This window comes from Wolffia australiana, chromosome 18, assembly GCF_029677425.1.
Source record: "Wolffia australiana isolate 7733 chromosome 18, ASM2967742v1".
Lineage (NCBI taxonomy): Eukaryota > Viridiplantae > Streptophyta > Magnoliopsida > Alismatales > Araceae > Wolffia > Wolffia australiana.
The window spans coordinates 2,976,422-2,997,509 of record NC_135852.1 but is presented as its reverse complement, the minus strand read 5'-3'; the positions used below and the strand labels follow the sequence as shown (position 1 = coordinate 2,997,509).

At 40.7% G+C, this 21,088-nt stretch overlaps 1 protein-coding gene across 1 annotated transcript in view; it reads left to right on the top strand.

The window, feature by feature from the left end:
* The window catches only part of LOC144715256 (DNA primase), a 35,958-nt gene extending 15,164 nt beyond the window's left edge, over positions 1–20,794 (top strand). Inside the window, exons 8-14 of the mRNA XM_078590191.1 lie at positions 2,685–2,897; positions 14,425–14,541; positions 17,231–17,387; positions 18,279–18,386; positions 18,575–18,640; positions 18,698–18,933; positions 20,601–20,794. Coding sequence (XP_078446317.1) covers positions 2,685–2,897; positions 14,425–14,541; positions 17,231–17,387; positions 18,279–18,386; positions 18,575–18,640; positions 18,698–18,933; positions 20,601–20,678 — 975 coding nt within the window. The 3' untranslated portion in view covers positions 20,679–20,794. The remainder of the gene's footprint in view (positions 1–2,684; positions 2,898–14,424; positions 14,542–17,230; positions 17,388–18,278; positions 18,387–18,574; positions 18,641–18,697; positions 18,934–20,600) is intronic.
* Positions 20,795–21,088: the final 294 nt, after the last annotated feature.

Here is a 21,088-nt window from a genome sequence, read left to right as displayed (position 1 = left end):
CCTGGCTTGCCGCAATTCTCCTTTCTGCCCTTCATTGAACAACATCGGAAAGTGTGCGATCAAGACAGAAATAAATCTTTGTCATTCTCACATAGAATCTAGCGTCTGCTATTTCTTTTCTCCTCTCCTTGATCCTTTTTTCTGGCTCCAAGAATAAATGGGAAATCTATTCGTAAGATTGAGAGGGAGGTTTTTGCTAGGAACCTTGATCTAGGTTTGAATTGGGAGGTGAGTAGTGGCTGAGGCGAGTTCGCAGGTTTGAGAGGTGAAACAGGAATGATAAGAGGGGTCGAACAGGGGGGGTAGGGGTCGACCAGGGACGAGCCCGCTGAAGATCCGGTGAGACGATCATGGGGATAGGGGATCGTTGGACGGTCAAGGGAGGGGACCGAGACAGGGAGGATTGAGATAGTGAGCCAAGAGGAGAATCTTACCTTAAGTCTTGACTACCCTCCTCAAGGAAGCAATCTACCCCTAGTGGGCTAAAACTCCTAAGATACCCTTGGGGTAAAGAATTGCATCAGTTTTCCTAGGGTTGCAGCTACCTATAAAAGGTAGAGGAAATCCTATCTTACAACTGAGTTATGTTTATTTTATTCCTTATATTCCTTCTATTCTATCGTATATTCTGTGAGACTGCCATGGTGCCAGAGTTCCACCAGGATCCATCTCTCTTCTATATTCCTTATTCTTCTTTCTCTCTCTCTTCCATCTTAAAAATTGGACAGGTCCTATGAGACTCTACACGTGGAAGAATATGATAAGGCCTTATAGGCCAATTACTGATCAAATCATTCCATAATTCCCTTATTAACCAGGGGAGGGAGTAAGATAATGGCCTTTGGAGGAAAGCCATTCTTTCTCCTTAACTGTTGTCATTTTGGCATCAGCACTGGCGTGTGACTTTGGAGTATTTTAACCCCAGTGCAAGCCTTACAAAGAGAATTAGACACATTTTGGTGTTCATGCCAGCTGCTCAACTAGGACGTCAGGAATCTTTTGGACGACAAGGGAAACATTCATGTCAACATCTTAATCAAATCAGCATCGGTGTCAATCCCTAAAATTAAAAATTGGGAGGATCTCCTTTGAGAATATGCGGGACATTATTATCAGATGTTGACAGTTATATTTTACCTTCAATCATTCATCACCTTTGTATCTACTTCAGAAAGCTTTTTCCCGCTTGGGTTGGACCCTTTAAAAGTGGCTTTCAAACCTGTTAAGTTCCTGGTTTCTTCGCTGCTGGAAATCTGTGATCGACAGAAATCCAATATACTCAACTAGGAGAGATATGGAAATAAATGACAATGTGTGCCCAACAGGTGGACAAGAGTGTTTCAGAATAGGAATAACCAGTGACATAGTTTAGTGCTGAGAATCAAAGATAAGTAAATAACGAAGAGGACATGTCTGGAATCATCTCTTTGGGCAGGGTCATGTATGGTGAGAGTTGAGTTGAATTGGACCTCCCCTCTTGGTGACAAAGGCAGAAGATTCTTGATTCCCTCCTATTTTTAGCCGTCGGTTTCCCAACTTTATTCATTTGAAGTCACATGTGTACCTTAGTTCACACGTGTTGGGTTGTGCTTGCATTTCTTCTTGCCATGATAAGTCCGTAGTAAGGCCTTAGTTCGTACCTTAGTTTGCACGTGTTGGGTTGTGCTTGCATTTATGGAGATGTAAAATGTGTCATGCCTTTTAATGGGACCATAATACTCAGTCCCTGCCTCTCTTCTCCTTTCTTTTATTAATTTTAATTTTATTTTCTGTACCTTCTTATACAGGAGGACATCTGTTTTAATGCTCTTTCATATAAAGGAGATAGATCGAGGATCATTCCTTTTCATGAACCCTTGTCATCGGAAAAGGAGGAAGAAAATGAAATGGCTCACACATAGCGCTTCAAGCCATGTGTGAGAGGATGAATGGACAGAATATAAAAATACAAGACGACGGATGACTAGAAGCCCACTTCTTGAAGTCAGTTGAAGTGAGGTTGACCTTGGGCTAGAGCTTGGAAATTCTCCTGTTCCAGAATGCGGCAAGACAGATTCAGCTTGCTATTCAATATTCTATTCCTATTCACTTCCCCCTTTTCTTCTTATTCAGATCCAATTGAAGGATCCAATATTCTTCTTTTCCTATTCAGATTCAGCTCGTTCTCCATTCCAGTTCATCTGTATTCTGTGATTTTTAAGGACAACTTTCTAATTCTGGTAATTCTTAGATTCTTTTGAGATGATCAAAGTGCCTCATGGCATTTTCCATTGGGAATTCATTGATATCCTCCAATTGAGTAAGGCATCATCATACTTTTATTCGATGGTTAGACTTAAATGTCTCTCTAGAAGGTATATTTGTGTTTGCCAGTATAGTCTTTTCATCTCTATTTAATGTTACTCTTAAGGTCACATTTTAGCTTCTGGTATGGGTTTACTTGGCTACAGCTTGATGAATACAATGTAGGCTGTATCATTGTTTTAGTGTTGGTATGTTTTGAAAGATCCTTCTCCATTTAGATGATCTAGCCATGCAAGATCTTAATCTCTCGTGCTTTTCTGTTGATTTCTGATACCTTGATTTGGTGAATAAAAAAGGCATGTTGTTATAGGACGATAAGCTATAAGGTGTTCAGAAATTGGAAAACTTATAGCTACTTAAAATATTTATGGTTTTTGCAGGTGTGTTCTCTGATTAAATCAGCTAGTGAGAAAGCTCCGCAGCTTGAAAACTTATTTATCAAAAGAAATATTTCATCTCTTGAGTCAGGATCTCAAATTTTTATTGACACGGGGGTTTATTCAAGAAATAGGTGTTTCCGTCTAGTTTCTTCTTCAAAGGCTGGAAAGAATTCTATACTTGTGCCAACCAGACGCTTCAAAACTGAAAATATGGTATGGGCATATTTTTGGGGACTATCATCCCGTCAGGAATTTATTCACCATTATAGAAATGTCATTCAATCATTATATTGTTCTTTGAAAAGGTTCTTATGATGCCACATCCCTGGCATCTGTTCATCTTATTGATCTATTCTCTTATCCTTGACGTAGGTTTCATTTTTTATGCGATACAGTTAGATTGGTTTATTAAGCTTACATGTGAACTTCTCGTGAGTAGTTTTCTTACTTCAGCTGTTGATTGTGTCACTGAAAAACCATTCATCTCTTTGTTTTATGAGGCAAATGTTTGTCAATTCTTGTGACATTACTTTAAAGTTTTTTGAAATTGGTGTTTTAAGGGAGGAAGCTTTTGATGGAGCAAATAAAAACGTTCGTCTTTCTTCTCATTTCTTAGGTTATTTTATGAAAATACTTAAGCAAACAAAAAGATAGTCTTTCCCCTTAACATAAAGATACAAAATACCAGGAAAGCTAAGATGAATAGATCAATAAGATGAGTAGACCTTTGTATCACATGTAGACCGTTTGTATGTTGGACACAAGTGACTCATGGAGATCACAGGATAGCCCTTTAGTTAGGAAGTTGCAGATTTGTGGGGGCCTGTTCTTCCTGTGATAGTACAAAGCCAACAAAGGAGGATTTTGCTTGGTTGATTTGTAACCCTGAGTGTTAGCCACGGTCTTTTTCTTCAGCATTACCTATGAGGCTACTCAAGGGTTACTGGGCCACACTCATGAACAATGTAACCTGTATTTATACAAGCCACGATAAATTAGTAAGAAGATGCATTTGTTTTCTGTTTTCTCACAAACCCTAGCCGTCAAGTGCTACTAGAGAGTGAAACAGAGAGACATCAGGATTCTGACATGGTATCAAACCCCTAATCTAGGGCTTCCATTTGTGCACGAGTAAGGCAACTCCAGCTAGTAGTGCACAAAGAGATTGCTGACCTGGTGGGATTGTGATTGCTGGATCATCTAGCGAGGGTGGTTGATTCTGAAGATCCGAGTTACAAAGTGTGGAAGCAAGAAGACTCTGTAGTCCATGTGTGGTTCTTGGGAAGCATGGGCAACGGTTCAAAAAATTATTGTTCCTAAAGACTGCAAAAGGAATATGGGACTGTTCACAGAGTAGGTCCAAGCGAGTTATTGATCAGCATATCTACAACCTAGTTACTCGTGCTTCTAACCTGGTCCAGGTGGAAAAGTCGTGGAATTGGGCTTAAATGGGTATATTTGCCAAAGTATCACTCAGACGGAACACTTAAATGGTTTAAAGCATGCCTTTTTGCGAGAGGCTGTATTCAATCATTTGGTATAGAATACTTTTGAGACATTTGCTCCTGTGGCAAAGTTAAGTATAGTCAGAATATTAGTTGTGCTTGCAGCTCACTTCAGCTGGGAGATATAACAGTAAGATGTCAAGAAAGCGTTTCTACTTGGCGAGCTTAATGTAGAAGTACATATCTCTTCTCCGCCTGACTAGAATCTTTCGGATGATAGGAAAGTGGTATGTAAACTGAAGAAGGCCTTATGTGGGCTCAAAACAATCGCCTTGCAACTGGTTTGGGAAGTGTATGAAATCTACAAAGCAGCTCAGATATCTCCAGAGTAATGGGGACCATACCATGTTCTTTAAACATGACACAGATGAGAAATTGACTGTGTCACTGGTCTACATTAATGATATTATTGTTACCGGAAATGATGCAGCAGCGACTGGGAAGATGCCTATCTCAGGAACTTGCTATTATGTCACGGGGAAAATTGCATAATTTTCTTGAAATTCAGGTAGCCCATTACAAGGATTGAACCTTTATTATCAGGACAAGTACATACTTCACTTGTTGAAGGAGAGTAGAAAGATAGCCTGTAAGCCAGCACCAAATCCTATAAACCCCAATATGAAGCTGGGAAAGGGGGAGGAGAGTGCACCAGTTAATCGAGAATCGTATCAAATACTTATTGGGAGAATGAATTATCTTAAACATACTTGGCCAGATATCGCCTATGCTGTGGGAGTGCTGAGTCAGCATTTGAATGATCCACAGGAAATTCATCTACAAACAGCTCCCTGAGTCTTGGCATACCGAAGAGAGCTGTGGGGAAGGGCTCCTATTTGGCCAAACAGGTGATGTAGCAGTAAATATCTATATCGATGCAGACTTTGCTGGATCAGTTGTGGACCATAGATCCACTGCCGGGCAATGTTCTTTCATTAGTCTGGTAATGTGGAGGAGTAAGAAACAACAAGTTGTTGCAAGGTTAAGTGCAGAGTTAGAACTCAAAGCTCTTGCTAAAGGCATCTGTGAAGGCCTATGGATTAGAGGAATCCTAATAGAGTTGCGAATTACACAAGCAGACCCCATCAAAGTCCATCGCGATAACCAGTCAGCAATTGCCATCGTCGACAGTCGAGACCAGCATGAGAAAACAAAGTGTATTGAGATAGAGGGACACTTTATAAAAGAAAAGGTAGAGGCTGGCATCATTACTATTTCCTTCGTTTGATCTGCCAATCAGGAAGCAGATATCTTCACTAAAGACCTACCAGGACCAGAAGTATAAAAGCTAGCGGTCAAGCTGGTCACGGCTAATGTGTACCTAACTTTAGGGGGGTGGTAGCCAAAGTCTTTCTTTGTCTCTTTAACTCTTTTTTCCAGTTATGTACTTGTATACCATCCTTGGGTAAGGCTGCTACCCATGAGGCTAATCAAGGGCTGTTACAGGGCCAGGCCCATTTACAATGTAACTTGTATTAATCCTGGCCACGGTGAGTTAGTAAGAAGATGCCTCTCTTGTTTTTTTGTTTTCTCACAAACCCTAGCCGTCAAGTGCTACCAGTGAGAAGGAGAGAGCAGGATTCAACACGGATCCTGCCGTTGAGAAATTGGTGAACAGGTCTAGCAAAACAGTTAGGTTTTTAGCATCTTCCACAGAGCCTTCCATGAAGAAAGTCGTGTCATCAGCATATTGCAAAAGTGAAATGCCTGTTGGGAACCTCACTGTCTGAAATCTAAATAAGCAAGCCAAAGCACATACACTAGTTCTACATACTGCCAATGCATCCACCTCTAGGATGAAAACTAGTGGTGCCAAAGGGTATCCCTGCCGGAGCCCTTCCCCCATATGGGTGGATCCAACCACGCTCCAATATTCCATTTACCAGTGATGAGAATGAATGGGATGTAATGGATCTTTTGGACCCGTTGTACCCACTAGGTTGGAAATCCTCTCTACCTCATAGAGTCCCACAGAAATTCCCAATCAATAAAGTCATAGGCTTTAGAAAATTAACTTTCCACATGAAAGATTTAGTTCCATTTCTCTGCAAGCTGCTAGGATTTCACCTGCAACTTGGTTCTGTCACTTGGCTGCCGACCTGGTATCAAAGTTGATTGAAACGGGCCATTGAGATCACTAATCACCTCTCGGAGTCTGCGTGCCAGAACCTTCACCATGATGAGGTAGATGGAATTTGATAAGAAGATGGGTGGAAAGTCACCAACGTTGACTGCTCCTGGGCATTTCGATAGGTGGAATTAATGTGACCTGTTAATTCTCTCTAACCCACAGTTTCCTCATCGAAACTTCTCCAGCAAGTCCATACTCTACTTTAACCAATTCCCGAACCTCGTTTAAGGAGAAAACGGGGAAACCATGAGGGCACAGTGCTCCTTCCCCATTCAGCCCCTTAATTGCCCTGACTTTGTTTACTGTGGAGGGTCTCACCAACTCAACCTGTTGTTCCCGTGTGACCTTTTTGGCCCCCATGTTGTTCCATTTCTATTTGCCTTTAACCTGATTCTGGTACATCTGTAGACATAGGAGGCGAAGAGAACTATGTTGGTTGTTGTGAACTTGACAGGTCTGAGGGTATGACTAAAGGAGAACCAGATATGTGAGGAGGTATGTGGAGACTGAACATAGTCTGGTCATCCTTGGTCAACACAGCGGGTAATGTGTCTATGAAGTCAGCTGCTCATTGCTGATAGAAAAAACTTTCATTAAAAGTTATGTATTTGGAGATAAACATCAAACGTGTAGGGGGATCATAACACTTGTATCCATCCTGTGTATGGGAGTATCCTGGAAAGACACAGGTTTGAGCAGATGGATCTAACTTGTTTGCGAGGGTATGGTGTCAACTGACAATAGAGTATTTCACCCCTAAATGCTTTTGGTACATTACTCTGACTTGATATGGTGCAAGTTTTTCAATGAAATATGTCCCAACTTGTGTTCAGCTACCCCATTCTGTTGAGGGGTATAAGCGCATAAGGATTGATGGATAATACCCTGCTCTCTAAAGAGAATAGTCATGAGATAATTTATGAACCTTTCCCATGTAAGTTCAAAAATGCTTAATCTGGGCCCCAAATTGACGTTTGATCATAGGCACAAATCCACTCATAATAGGGGGGAGAACCAGCTAGCTGTGGGTTCAAGTGGCATTTCATCCCTTACCACAGCTCATCTGCTGATTCTTCACGTGGGAACCTATGATTTGGCTTTCATAAGATGAATCCATAAGAATCCACTTACGTCATCCACAAAAACAGGGAACCAGCAAAAACCATGCAAGTCAGAGAATGGGAGGGAGCCCCACATATTTGTGTAAATCATCTCAAATACCGTGGACAACCTAACCACATAGGGAGGATAAGTAGCTCTCTTGCATTTGGCCAAGTGGCACACTGTACATACCTATTTGTTCATTTTTAATCCATGAAATAAATCTGGAAACATAGTTTTTAAGGTTAGGAAAGATTGGTGCCCTACTGTCGGTGAAGTTGCCAAACTCGTGCCTCTCCTGCTGATATTGTAGTGGCAGCCATAGACTTCGTGTCATCATCCTAGGAGGAGGCTCATAAATGGTAGAGGACATTACGAATCCTAGCTAGCCCATGCTTCTGGCCTGCAACCTTGTTATGAAGAAAGGCATCAATTTCATCAAAGATCAGCTTATACGTGAAATCTGGGCTAGTTGTTGCACTGAGAGCAGACTAATGCATAGTTTTGGATTATGCAAAACATGCATTAGTGTCCCAATACATCCAATTTGAAGGGTACCAATACCAAAGTACCGAAGGAACGCGCCATCGGCAGTCTGAACTTTCCTATTGCTAGGGTAAGTTTCATACTGTAAAAACCAGGATTTGTCTGGTGTCTTATGACCTGTTCACCAGAGTCTAAGATCCATGAGTGAGGTCGATATTTGGATGGGGAATTAATGTTTAAACAATAGGATATACCTGAATGTGCCGAGGACGTGGACCCACAATGTCAGAATGATTCATAATGAGGTTCTGCAGTTGATTGATTTCTTCCTTCAGCTGTGTCATATTGCCTAGTTTTCATTTGAAAGCAAATAGACCAACGTCCAAGGCTAGGGAGAGATCTGACTGTTCCAATGAGCCTCCACAAGACCAGTGAGGGAGCTTTAGATCTCCATGGAGAGAGCTTCGAGTGCGAGCAGCAGAGAAGAAAAAACGAGAAAAATAGAGGTGGAAAGAACTTAACTTGCAAGGGCAGGGAAGCCCAAATTTATGCAGCGTTGAAGGGTTATGGGTTTCTACAGTCAAAAAATGAATATATACAATTACGAAGACTTTTGGGTATGACTGTAAAAAAGGAAAAAACTACGTTATTTTGTGTTTGACATTATCGATGCTAACAATCTCCCTCAAGCTGAAGGATGTATGTTCCTCATTCCCAGCTTGCCAGTGAGTCTTTGAAGTGCAGGGCTATGCAAGCCTTTTGTTAATATATCAGCACATTGATCTTACGACTTCACATAGGGTGTGCTTATAAGACCACTTTTCCATTTTTCTCTAATAAAGTGCCGATCTACTTCAACGTGCTTGATTTTATCATGCTGGACTGGGTTCCGTGCAATCTATATGGCTGACTTGTTGTCGCAGACTAGCTTGATGGGAGTTCTGAATGAGATCTTTAAGTCTTCTAGGACAGACTTCCGCCATAGTGTCTCACAGATACCATGTGCCATGGCTCTGAATTTTGCATTTGCACTAGATCGAGAGACGACCTGCTGCTTCTTACTCCTCCAAGAGATCAGGTTCCCTCAGAGGAAAGCACAATACCCAGTAGAAGATCGGCAATCGATGATGTTACCTGCATAATCAGCGTCAGTATAAATTTCAAGATCCATGGTTGTATTTCTCATAGAAGTAATCCCATATCCTGGAGTCCCCTTCAGATATCTGAGTATGCAAAGAACAGCCCTTTTATGCATCTCCCAAGGATTTTGCATGAATTGACTGACTAGACCTGAGCATATGAAATGTCTGGCCTTTCTTAGCATATGACCTGAGCATTACTCTTGTTTAATGCTGACATTTCTTCATCCATCACCGCATTCCAATTCCTATCTCGCAGTGCCTCTGTCAAGGTAGTAGGTACCAACTTTCGAGATAAATGCTTGGTAAGAGTATGTGAGAAGTTTAGGAGAAAGGTATGCCTGAATAGGATAGTTGATGCTCTCCTTTTCACCACTTGTTGCAGGGAGGAATGTGTATTGTTTTCCCGCACTCTTCCTGTGATAGACTTGCTCACCGAATCTATTTATTGACGCAGTCAGTTGATTCTTCGCCCCACACATACTAGTTTGTCTGCCTTGTTCCATCTGGGTAATAGTGCCCTCCTGAGACGCTGTGGGGAACTGTATGCTCATCGGTTCTGTGGTAGATGTAGTTTGCCCATGTGGTTTGCTAGTTCTATCTTCAGGCATTCAATGATGGCTTGCTGACACTAGGGGTTTGCTAGCAACGCCATTCATCACTGGAAGAGTGGAATATGCTCATGGAAAGTTACATCCAAGGTCTCATAATATTTTCGTTCTTTGGGATCATAGCACCTATAACCTTTCTGAGCCATGGAATAACCAACGAAAATACATCTAAGCGCTCTAGGTTCTAACTTTCTTGTGACATAGCAATGTATATATGCTGTGCAGCCAAAAATTTGTTAAGGGAAGTGGTGATCACAGTCGAACACCCTGCATATATTGTTGAAGTTCCTCTATTGAGATTTTGTTCCCCAGTATCCTTGTAGGTGAAGTATTTATTAGATGCGTGCCTGTTAGTAGTGCATCTCCCGCAATTAAGTAGGAACATTATTGTTGAAAAGTAGTGCCCTAGTGACATCTAAAATGTGTCTATTCTTCCTTTCAGCTATACCATTTTGCTGAGGTGTATTCACACATGAGGTTTCATGTACCACCCCACCATCTTTAAAGAAGTTTCTGAACTCATATTTTACGTAATCTTTTGCATTATCTGACTGGAATTGTTGAATCCTCGTGTTAAACTGTAACTGAATCATTTTAAAATATTTAATAATTATTTTAGCTGAGTCAGCTTTTGGGGCATAAGATATACCCACATATCCTGGTACAGTCTTCAATGAAAGTAATGAACCATCGATTACCTCCTATAGCTGGTCCTGGTGCAGGCCCCCAAATATCACTATGAACTAACTCAAATGGATGCAAGCATTTGTGTGAAGAAAGGGGGTAATGAGTTCGGGTGTGCTTGGCCAATTGACAAGTGTCACATACAAGGTCCAAAGTACATAAACTAGTACAAACATTTGGGAACATTAAATGTAAAGTCTGAAAAGAGGGATGCCCAAGTAGCTTATGGAGCTACATTGCCTCTCTTGAGGTCGATGAGATGCCCTGAAAGGCCTCTGGAACAATTCCAGGAGTGGCGCCGCCCATCTGCTCCTCAAGGTAGTACAGGCCTTGGCGTTCCTCAGCAAGCTTAATCTTCTGCCCGGTAGTTTGGTTCACAAGAACACACCCATTTTCAGTGATAAACAAATCATGAATTTGATGGAGCAATTGATTTTCTCAGTCGGCTGAGTGAGATGAGGTTAGCTGATAGATAGGCATAAGGAGACGTACCAGATGAGGCATTTGATGGAGCAACTGATGGAGCTTCCACCATCTGCCGCATCCGATCAAGTTCCTGCCGGAGCTTCTTGATCTCCTCATCAGAAGCAGCTGTAGTCATCGCAGTGGTACTGGGAGCCTCTCCAATAGAGGAACCCTGATGTTGAGTGACGGCACTGGCCAATGTCTGCCCCTGTGGGAATCTCCATGGAACATCCTCATGTGTTTGGCTCATAAATGTTTTCTTCTGACTTTGTTGCGGTTTGCTATGGAGCTTCCAATAGGCGTCTTTAGTATGGCGCCGTTTGCCACAGTACCTGCACCAGAGGTGTCCTTTAGGATCAGCTGCCATGGGTGCAATCTGACTCCTTCGTTCAGTAGTTCCACAATGAGTAGGTCTCTTGCCGGATGCTTTGGCTCCAAAGGCAGTGGTTTCTTGAGTAAGGTCTATAATAACAGATTGCATACGACTCTCCTCTCTGATGGCAAGGCTTACAGCTTCTTCAAAGGTGGGCATTCGCTCCCTATTGATCAATAAGGTCTTACGCGTGTCAAACTGTGAACTAAGGCCAGAGATGAATTTGTGAACTCGGTCTTCCAAAACATAGGCAATGGTGTTATAGACCCATTGCCTGAGTTATCAGGTTCCTGAGTAGAGAATCGAGAGTTATGCAAAACATAGGCAATGGGCTGAGCTATCAGTTCCCTGAGTATCAGGTTCCTGAGTTATGCAAAACATAGGCAATGGGCTGATTGGGGTTTTGGCCCTGTCTATGGTAGGATACACACCACAGACTCGTTTATGGCTCTCCCCAAGAAGAACAGTTTAAGCAGCAGAAGATAAGAAAAGATTTGCATAAAAACGAAACAATGACACCTGGATGTCCTGCTTTGATACTATGAACGCAAATAGACCAACCAACGTCCAAGGCTTGGGAGAGATCTGACTGTTCCGATGAGCCTCCACGAGACCAGTGAGGGAGCTTTAGATCTCCATGGAGGGAGCTTCAAATGTGAGCAGCAGAGGAGAGAAAACGATAAAAATAGAGGTGGAAAGAACTTAACTTGCAAGGGCAGGGAAGCCTTAAAGTTATACGGCGTTCAAGGGTTATGGGTTTCAACGGTCAAAAAATGAAATGGACATATATACAGTTACAAAGACTTTTGGATAAGACTGTAAAAAGGGAAAAAGCTATGTTATTTGTGTTTGACGTTATCTTTGCTAACACCATTTTCTCTCTAACACCATTGCCATATGTTTTGGCAATGGGTAAAAGAAAATTCTCCACTCATCAGGTTCCTGAGTAGAGAATTGAGTAGTGCTGTTTCCTCTACTGACTGTTGGGGTTTGCTGTGCAATTTTCGGCAAGTTTCTACTGTGTCTCGTGGTTTTTTCTGTCCTCAAAATGGCTGTTCAGATGGTCCACAGGTTCCTCTTTGAGGCTTCACAAGGCATGCTGCATTTCAACAATAGCTTCTCCATCTTCAGGAGTAAGACCCAACGTCCTTCCTGATTTCAAACCTTGATGACAATGTCTTCACAATTGAACTCATGTTCAATGTCAAAAAATTGAGACAGAACCTCCTCAAATTCAGGACATAACCCCTTCAGATAATGGTAGACTCAATTATGTAATACATATTCCCTGTCAATGGAGTTGTTTGGAGAAGGTCGGTCGGAGTCGATTTTTATCCACAAGGCTTCAAGATTGTTTGCATATCCTAATGCCATCCGCTGTTCTTAAAGAAGACGCAGGGATCTATCCACAAAATCAGCAATTTTGGATTCATCCTCATGCTTAGAAAAATGCTTTTGTGCAGTATCTTACACAGATTTAACCACATCAAAATCCCTGTAAGCTTGGCTTAGGCCTGGAAGCGTTAGATATAAGACATCCTCCGCACACTGCTATTTCATGTACGATGGGCCTGTAGGATCAGGATTATTTTCTGTCAAGTGATAGAGTTGGTCCCGAGGGCAAGAAATATACAAAACATATCACATCTATTGATAGAGGTAATGACCCGTAAATAAGTTGGGAGGTGGTATTTGAGGGTGATACGAATACCATTTTCCCCCAAATGCATCATGCTGCGTGTTGGACCAAGGTTTGCACTTATCATTGTTTCTTCCTTGGCCATGAAAAACTCACGTTTCTCACCTAGATAGGCAAGTCGTCTGACCTCTTCTAGATTCATATAAATGAGAATCGGATACAGTACCCTTGACGCCGTATTACTTTGTGCAATATCGAAAATGATAACTTGCAGGAATATTCTAAAATGAGGGTGAATCGTAAGCAGCCACTCATCATGTTCAAGACAAGAAGAAAGATGATGGTGACAGGAAGAAGAGAGTGATGATGTTGGTAGGTAGATATGATGAACGATAGAAGAGGGACTTCGTCAGATCAGCTAATCCAACCAAAAAGAATTGCCTGGCCTGGAGGATTGGCTCCTCTCGTCTGGTCTGGACGATCTCCACACCCTTTCGACTGTAGCCAGCCTTCCCCAAATTTGCAGCTGTCTTTTCTTGAGGGTGATTCCTCTTATTTAAAGTCTTCAAGCTCCTTCAAAATTAATAAGGGTCTGTACGTACCTCCGCACTTGCATGTTGGCGTTTGAAATTACTAATTTGGCTCCTATCAGACTCTAGTTGGAATTCAAGGGGAGGCGGATACTATGATTGCAAGCCAGAGTGAGATCAGTGGCAAATTGCTATTGGTTGCAGCCAATCGCAAGATCAAGAGAAAATTGTTCTAGGTTGCAAGAAAGCCAAGAGCAAGAGTAAATCCCTGTGGGTTGCGACCAAGAACAATATACAAGCTACAGTGCAAATAAGTGAAACTATCACACCTGAACCACGGATCTATGGACAACCTGTTGCCGATCAAGATGTTTATAGAACGTGCAAGTTGTCAATTCCTAGTGATGGTGTTGGTTCCATCTATTCACAGGCTCTGATACCATGTAAGAGCGGAAGCATTTGATATGGCAAATAACAATGTTCGTCTCTCTTCTCATTTCTTAGGGTTATTATTTGCAGATATCTTGGCAAACAAAAAGACTGTTTTGCCCCTCATCGGGGAGATACAAAAGCAAAGGGAAATATGGCAACAGCCATATTTTCTTGTTTGCCCACATTGGTATCACGTGTAGGACTTCATTAACAGTATTTCCTTTTATTAAGACCATCTCATATCATTCATTCTCTTTTCCCTTTTCCTGCTGACTTAACATGATATTGTATCATCTGACATTTGTTATTCAGGTAGATGTGTGCTTGTTTATACTGTTTTTATATTGTAATATTGATGTTCATTCTTTTGAAGTTTTGATGGATGCTAATTTATGATCTTCAAAATTCAATCATCAGATAAATTGTGTTTTTCTTGAAAACAAAATCAGATAAATTGTGTAAGTCATAATTTTCTAAATAAGCATTTTTTGCATCTTAATTAGCTTCCCTTTTTCCTTTTATACAGTTACCAGCCATTATATGCATTCCTGTTTAGGAATGCATATAATAGCAGTTTGGTTCTATGGTTTCATGAATGTTCTTAGATAACGACGGTGATTGTAATTGTTTATAATGTTTTCCAGGCTGAGAAGGAGATATTTATGGAGTCTTTAATCTGCAGAATGGATGCGGAATGCAAGAGGTTTCTTGTTTGCAAGCCAGATCTAGACTGTGGCAAAAGCCTTCTCTTTGATCTTGAGGTTAGGACTTTATCAAACCGTGTCTAATACCCTATGCAAGTGACGTAATAATATACTGCACTCTGGGTATGAAAAGAAACAAATGATCTGGCTCTTTTTTATGCCATATCTTTTTTTCAAACCTGCAGATGAAACTATAAATGTGTAGGGGACTGATACACAAGGCTTCTTTTCCAAGAGTTGCCAAAGAATGAAAAGCGCGATCAAGCAATAATGACACAGGCACCATAATGTCATACTTTTGAGAAAGATAACTTTAAGGATAAAAGAATTCAATAAAAGGAGATGACAGCGAGATAATAAGAGTAATAGGAGATTGATATAAGAGCAAGCAAAAGCTAGTCAGATCAGTCTAGGCTCCCATTTGATCAGGAGGATCATTCCAGCCTAGTCTGACCTCCAAGAAAAGCTTCTTCCATTCCAGGTCTATTTCTGCTTTATTATGAGGCGGATGGTCGGCATGTGTGCATCTAGAAATCATCCTCCTAAGGTATTCTAAGGGTAAGCTTGTATCAACAAACTGCCATTGGATATCCTAGGCACAGCAACTGTATCTTGAGGAAAGCAAAATAGCTCTTCTGGTCCTCTTGTTTCTCAGATTAGTAGAGATGGTTTTGAAGCTGTCTCTGTATTTGTAATGTTGATGGAATTCAGGAAAGTTTCATAAAACAGACACGGCCTGCATTTGAAGATGAGATACCTACCCACAACCTCATGCAGGTTTCTGTCTTCGATCTAAAAACTGGATTAAAAACTGTTCACGTACAATGTTTGAACTTGTTGGAGTGTTGAAGGAGGGTAAAGTAGAGGGGGAGGGAAGACCCTTGCCACTCTAGAGCACATTTAGGACATAAAAGTGTGTTTAAGTGACGTAATTCACACTGGCTGAAATAAGTCACTTAAACTACCATAGCGGGCCAACTATGTCGTTGGCCCCACTAATTGCAGAAGTCCAAAGGAAAATAAGAGAAATTAAGGAAATAAGGGTTGATATTCTCTGCTCAACAATTTTGAATAAAGACCTGTAAAAACCTTTGTCATATTTACTGGACCTTCCTTTGAAGGTTCACAGAAACAAGCACATCATTGATAGAAATCACAAATGTATTGAAAGCTTCTTGAAACTTTTCCAATAGCACCGCATGTTTTTTCTTTTGGTTTTTGAACCCCCAACTTGGTTACCCTCCGACAGTTACATTGGCCACACTGCAACTTTGCTTGCAGGGGTTCCTAGTAAAATGAATCCTTCTAACACTAAAATTTCAAAAATATCAAAATTGAAACTCTTGGGAATGTTCAATTCTAAATTCGGCCCCCCAAGTTAAGCCAGGTGAGATGGAGCTCCTGAGTCCAGGATCCACTGACCGTGATTCCAGATGAGATGTAGCCTTCGGATCATCCGTAGGGTTGATAGCCATCCAAGGAAGCTGAAAATATCTTCCCTATGCGTGACTGGAGCTGACTTTTGGCCTACTGCCGTAGAGCCAAATGCGGTGATTTCTTGGATCGGTCATTGCCTTTCAAAGATTTTAATCTGCTTTCTTTGTATAAGGGCATCTTAACGGCATCCACCAACATAGGAGTACTCTCTCTGTTCAATAGCATTCTCTTCAGGGTGTCAAACAAAAAGTTTAAGTCCTGCAATAAATTTATGGCTGTGGTCTTCTAAGACATGGGCTCTCTTCAGACTCTGGGTTCTTGACTGGTCTGTAATAATCCAGTTCATTCCAAACAGTCTCCAAGGTCAATGCATATTCCCATAAGCTCATATCACCCTAGGTCAAGCTGATTGACTTCATAACTAAGAAAGTGATGTGGGATTTGTCGTTCTGTTTGGAGTGTATTGGATGTTCCCTATTCTATAACTCCTTAACAGTGGGAAGCAGTAGGAGGTGACGGCCTATGGGGGGTCATTGGTGTCCAATACCCAGCCCTTAATAAGGCATCAGCTTCCAACCAGCTGAAACGGTTTGTCCTCATTTGATGACAGTTCAGTGAAGTGTTTGAGCTTGTGACATCCAAAGATAATCATCTTTACATTTTCAGCCCATTCAAGGAGGTTGTGATGGCTAAAGATATAGTTTGTATAGCTCAGGTATTCTAGGAATCTAGAAAGCATTTTTCATGTACTCAGATGACAGATAGGGTAAATTGGAGGCCATGATATGCAGGGACAATGAAACTTCCTTGTGTAGGTATACAGCTCATGTTGAGAGCTGCATCCACAATCAACACAGGATTAAGGCTCTATTCAGGAGCTCTTCCCAAGCCACCTAGAGGGTCATGGCCCTATGCAGGGGCTCTTCCTCCAGGATAAGATGTGGTGATTAAGGTCACGGTCGAGAAGAAAATAAGTTGGTTAAGTGTCACAGAGTGGAGAAATATCACCAGTGGAAGTCATAGCTCTGATACCATGAAGGAACTCTTGGGGGGGAGCAGCTGCGAAGGGCAAAGTCCGTGCGATGGCAGCGATTCAAGGCTCGACCAAGAGGAAGGAGAGTGAACAAGAAGATAAAAAAAATCATGCTTATTACTTGGGGAAAATGCCATATATGCAGTAGAAATGTGGTTTGGGTATTAGGATTCCAATTTGCTTATATGCTAGTCATTTATGTATTTTTTGATAGATTTATAGGTGTAATTTTTTGATCAAGAATCATGCTTAGTATGTTGAACCCTGTGTGTCTAGGTCAGCAGTAATCATGAGGGAGGTCCTAATCTCCAGGGAGCATCGGCGGCGCATCATTCTCAAGAACTCTTTCCGGGCACATATTTGCAAGGGAAGTCACCATTCCAAAATTTGGACAAATTTGTTGAAGTTGTTGGCTCATTCGAAAATGTTCCAGGTGCTATTACATTCTATTCATTTTCTTCGAAGTTTTGATTATCATTAAGTTGAACTCTTTTTATTAGATTATAGACACCATTAGCTTTTATGATTATCACTGAAAAATTCATTCCTGAGTGAAATGGATTTCATTTTTTAAGCTTGATTAACCAATTTAGTCAGACTCAATCACAATTCTCCAGTCAGTTTAGTCCATGAAATTTACAATTCAAGGATGATCTGAGAGCTTCCAGAATCCTTCAGTGCCTGCATCTATTTGTTAAGAAATAGTGGATCAACTTAAGGGGTTGTCAAGTCATAAAGACCTTGATGTAGGTCTATAACAAGGAAGAAATTTTGAGTAAAAGAAAGAGTGAAAAAGAGAAAATGGGTCAAGATAGAGTAGGAAGAAGACATAAAGAGAACAGAGATGAAGTGGCGGTGGCAGGCCTGGATTGGTGTCTGTTAGTCCTCTTTAGGCTTTTCTTGCCTAATCGGTTCTTCCACAAATCCACTGTGTTCCTTCTTCCTTAAAAATAAGGCAGGTTTGTGCCTTCCTACCTCGGAGAAAGCTACATCTAGATAAATGGACACTATCTTTGATGCAAAGGACAAAAATAGCGCTGACATGGACTCTGGGAATCATATCATTGTTCAAGTCTTTGACGAGAAAAGTCACCGAATCTTTCTTCTTGATTGGCAGAGAGTCTTTTTAAATAAATGAGCTTTATTTTTTAAAATACTTGCATGTGTTATCTTCCTACCTGTTGGTTTTTAATCTTTCAGTGCACATTAAACAACTCTGAAACCTTTTATTGGATTGTAGACCTTATTTTAAACTTTTTTTATACTGGTGTTTGGATCAGGGCTCATGTTCGTTTTGTGAGTTTTACTGTTCTCATTTTTTCAGGAAAGATCAGGAGCTGGTACTGGTTTTCAGATTTAGGGCTAATGATTTACAGTATGTCTAGGAGTAGATACTGTGAAAGAATTGGACGTGAGCATAAAAGCAATCATGGTATTTTTCTTTTCCATCATTTTTTCTTTTCTCTGTTTTGTATGATTATTTATTGAAATTAAAAGTTTATCTTCATACCCTTATAAAACATCATTTTCTATGACAATTTATATATATGTATTTATTCGAGTATATTTAGACACTTATAAATGGATTGCTTTGGAACTGATCCTTCTACCCTTTTCCAGTCATGTATATTGTTGATTTCAGAAGTAGAATCTATTACCAGAAATGCTACGATCCTGATTGTAAAGGTATGTGTTGTACTTCTTTCGTTTAAAACCCTTTTGTAACCATGATCCTTTGATCAGGATACCGTTCTCCATTTTGCCCGCTGCCCAAGGATGTGATCCCTGATGGAGTGACTTTTTCACCCTCCTCGCAAATGAACAGCAGTCTAGATTCATTACACATTGAAGGTTCTGACTTCAACCCCGTAAAAGAGGCGTTAGATTGTTGTAACAAAGAGGACAAATGGTGGCAAGAGGCCCTAAATTTTGCAGATCATGTAGAGAGCATGAGGCAGAAATCTACGCAAAAAAAGCAGGTAATGTTATGAGTCTTTCGAGAAAACTTTCTTCCTTTTCCATGGCTATGCTAGGGATCATTTTTTGTTTTCTTATATCAATTTTTAAGGTAGATATTTCATTAACGGAGATTATTTCATATTAGTATCCTCATCTAGGATATTCTCTCTCAGCTTCAATATGGACTTCTTTTTTTTGTATCTTTGGCTCTCAGAGGTTCCTACCCTTATTTTTTGAAAGGAACCCCTGAGAGAGTCAAATTACAATGAACTGTTGATACTCTTCCGACCTCCCCTTCTGCTAGCGGTGGAACTGGCAGTTGGTAGGGTTTCTAAGAAGAAAACCAAAAAATCACTTCTCACCTCTACTGTGTATCCCCATTTATGGGGTTATAATTGGGCCCTAATGTTATTGGGACCGTTGAGAAAGAAAAGAACAGAGAAAGGGAATAAACAGAAAATACAAATAAGGAAAGGTACATATAATGACAGTATAGATATCCATTGCTGGCATAAACCCCTGGTGCTAATTGAGTGACAGAAGAGATCAGGGAGTCATACAAAACAGAGGAATGCCAAACTCAGTTAGCACCAGGGGTTTATTGTAAGTTCCTCTCTCACTGACTTCCTGCTCCTTTCACTACCTCTCTCATCTCTCTCTCTCTTGACTCCTTCCATATATAGTTCAACAGTATATTCATTATTCATGCATGGAGATAGACTCGTTTGGAACACAATTTTGTGAAAAAAGATGTTTTTGGATTGATTATTCATCTTTAAGATGTTGTCGCAACCCTGTATATATATGTTTTTTGATTGATTCTTCTGAAAAATGTATAATTTTCTATGAAAATCACCAAATGCACTTCGTTCAGCTTGAGAATCCAAAAATGATAGAAGGGGGAAAACACGGAACTTTGGGTTGGGGGAGGGAGCGTCACCAGTGTGATGGGATGGCTGAGTCTCCTGCGTGATGGCTGGGTCTTCGTGCACTGATTTATTTGAACGAAGGGAACAAGTAGTATAAGTAGGTTAGGGCTCAGAGGGAAGGAGGTGCAGGTCAAGAGGGAGAGAGGAAGAGACTTAGTTACGATATGCTGAAGAACCTCCTCTCTCTAGGCCCACTTGGAGCGGATTTCCCTTCTGTGGTATCTGCCATATTCCACTAGGGTTCCTCATCTCGTGCAGGGTGCTGTCCCATGTGAGGTCCACGGGCAGTCCTAACAGTTATTTTCCACCATTTTCCATAGCAGTGGTGGATATCAATTTAGGATTCTACAAAGATAGACTCGTTTGCTCGATAATGTTTTTCATGCGGGTTCAATTATGGAAGAGATTTATTGACAGTTCATGTGTCCATCCTAGTTGAATCATTTTATTTCATGTCCTTAAGCTGTTTTTTCAAACATTATTTTTACAGGGATCTTCTTGTAGAATGTTTATATAATTTTGGATGCATGTCCACAAGCATTTTAAAATTTTGACTATTATATTGCATGTCCTTCAGCTGTTTTTCAACCATTACTTTTACAGGGGTCTTCTTGTAGAATGTTTCTTTAATTTTGGATGCATGTCCACAAGCATTTTAAAATTTTGACTATCATACCCTTTGATGCTATGCAATGAACAACAGGCTGTGTAAGTTGTAGACTGCGTTATGAAAAGGCGTTTAATTTTTTATGAAACAGGTTGGAGAGGATGATGATGAATGGTGGATTGATGCCGAGAGTATCATCTCCACTGTTGAGGAGAATCTTCGTAATTAAGTACAGTATCATGTTTATGTGAAAAATTATTTTCCGAATTGAAATTTCATTGTATTTCATAATCAGTGGTTTGAGTGTTGAAAAGGCTTACATTATCATTGGAATAATTTTTTTTCCTCCTGTATTTTTTTTTCGCTCATTTGTCCATTTATTTAGTTAACAAAAGGTTATCTTACTTCTTAAAACCATATGCCAAATGGCCTGCTCAAACATTATTATGTCATACTTTTCTGCTTTCTTAATAAATTTAAGAACTAGTGACTGCCCTCGCAGGGTGGACACATGCATTAGGTGGCTACTAGGTGGGCGCGGATCAGGTCTGGCCTAATCTGATTTCAGCGGCATTAAGTAGCAACCATGGATCAGGTCCAACACAATCCAGTGTTGCCAGGCAGGTTAAATACTTGGTT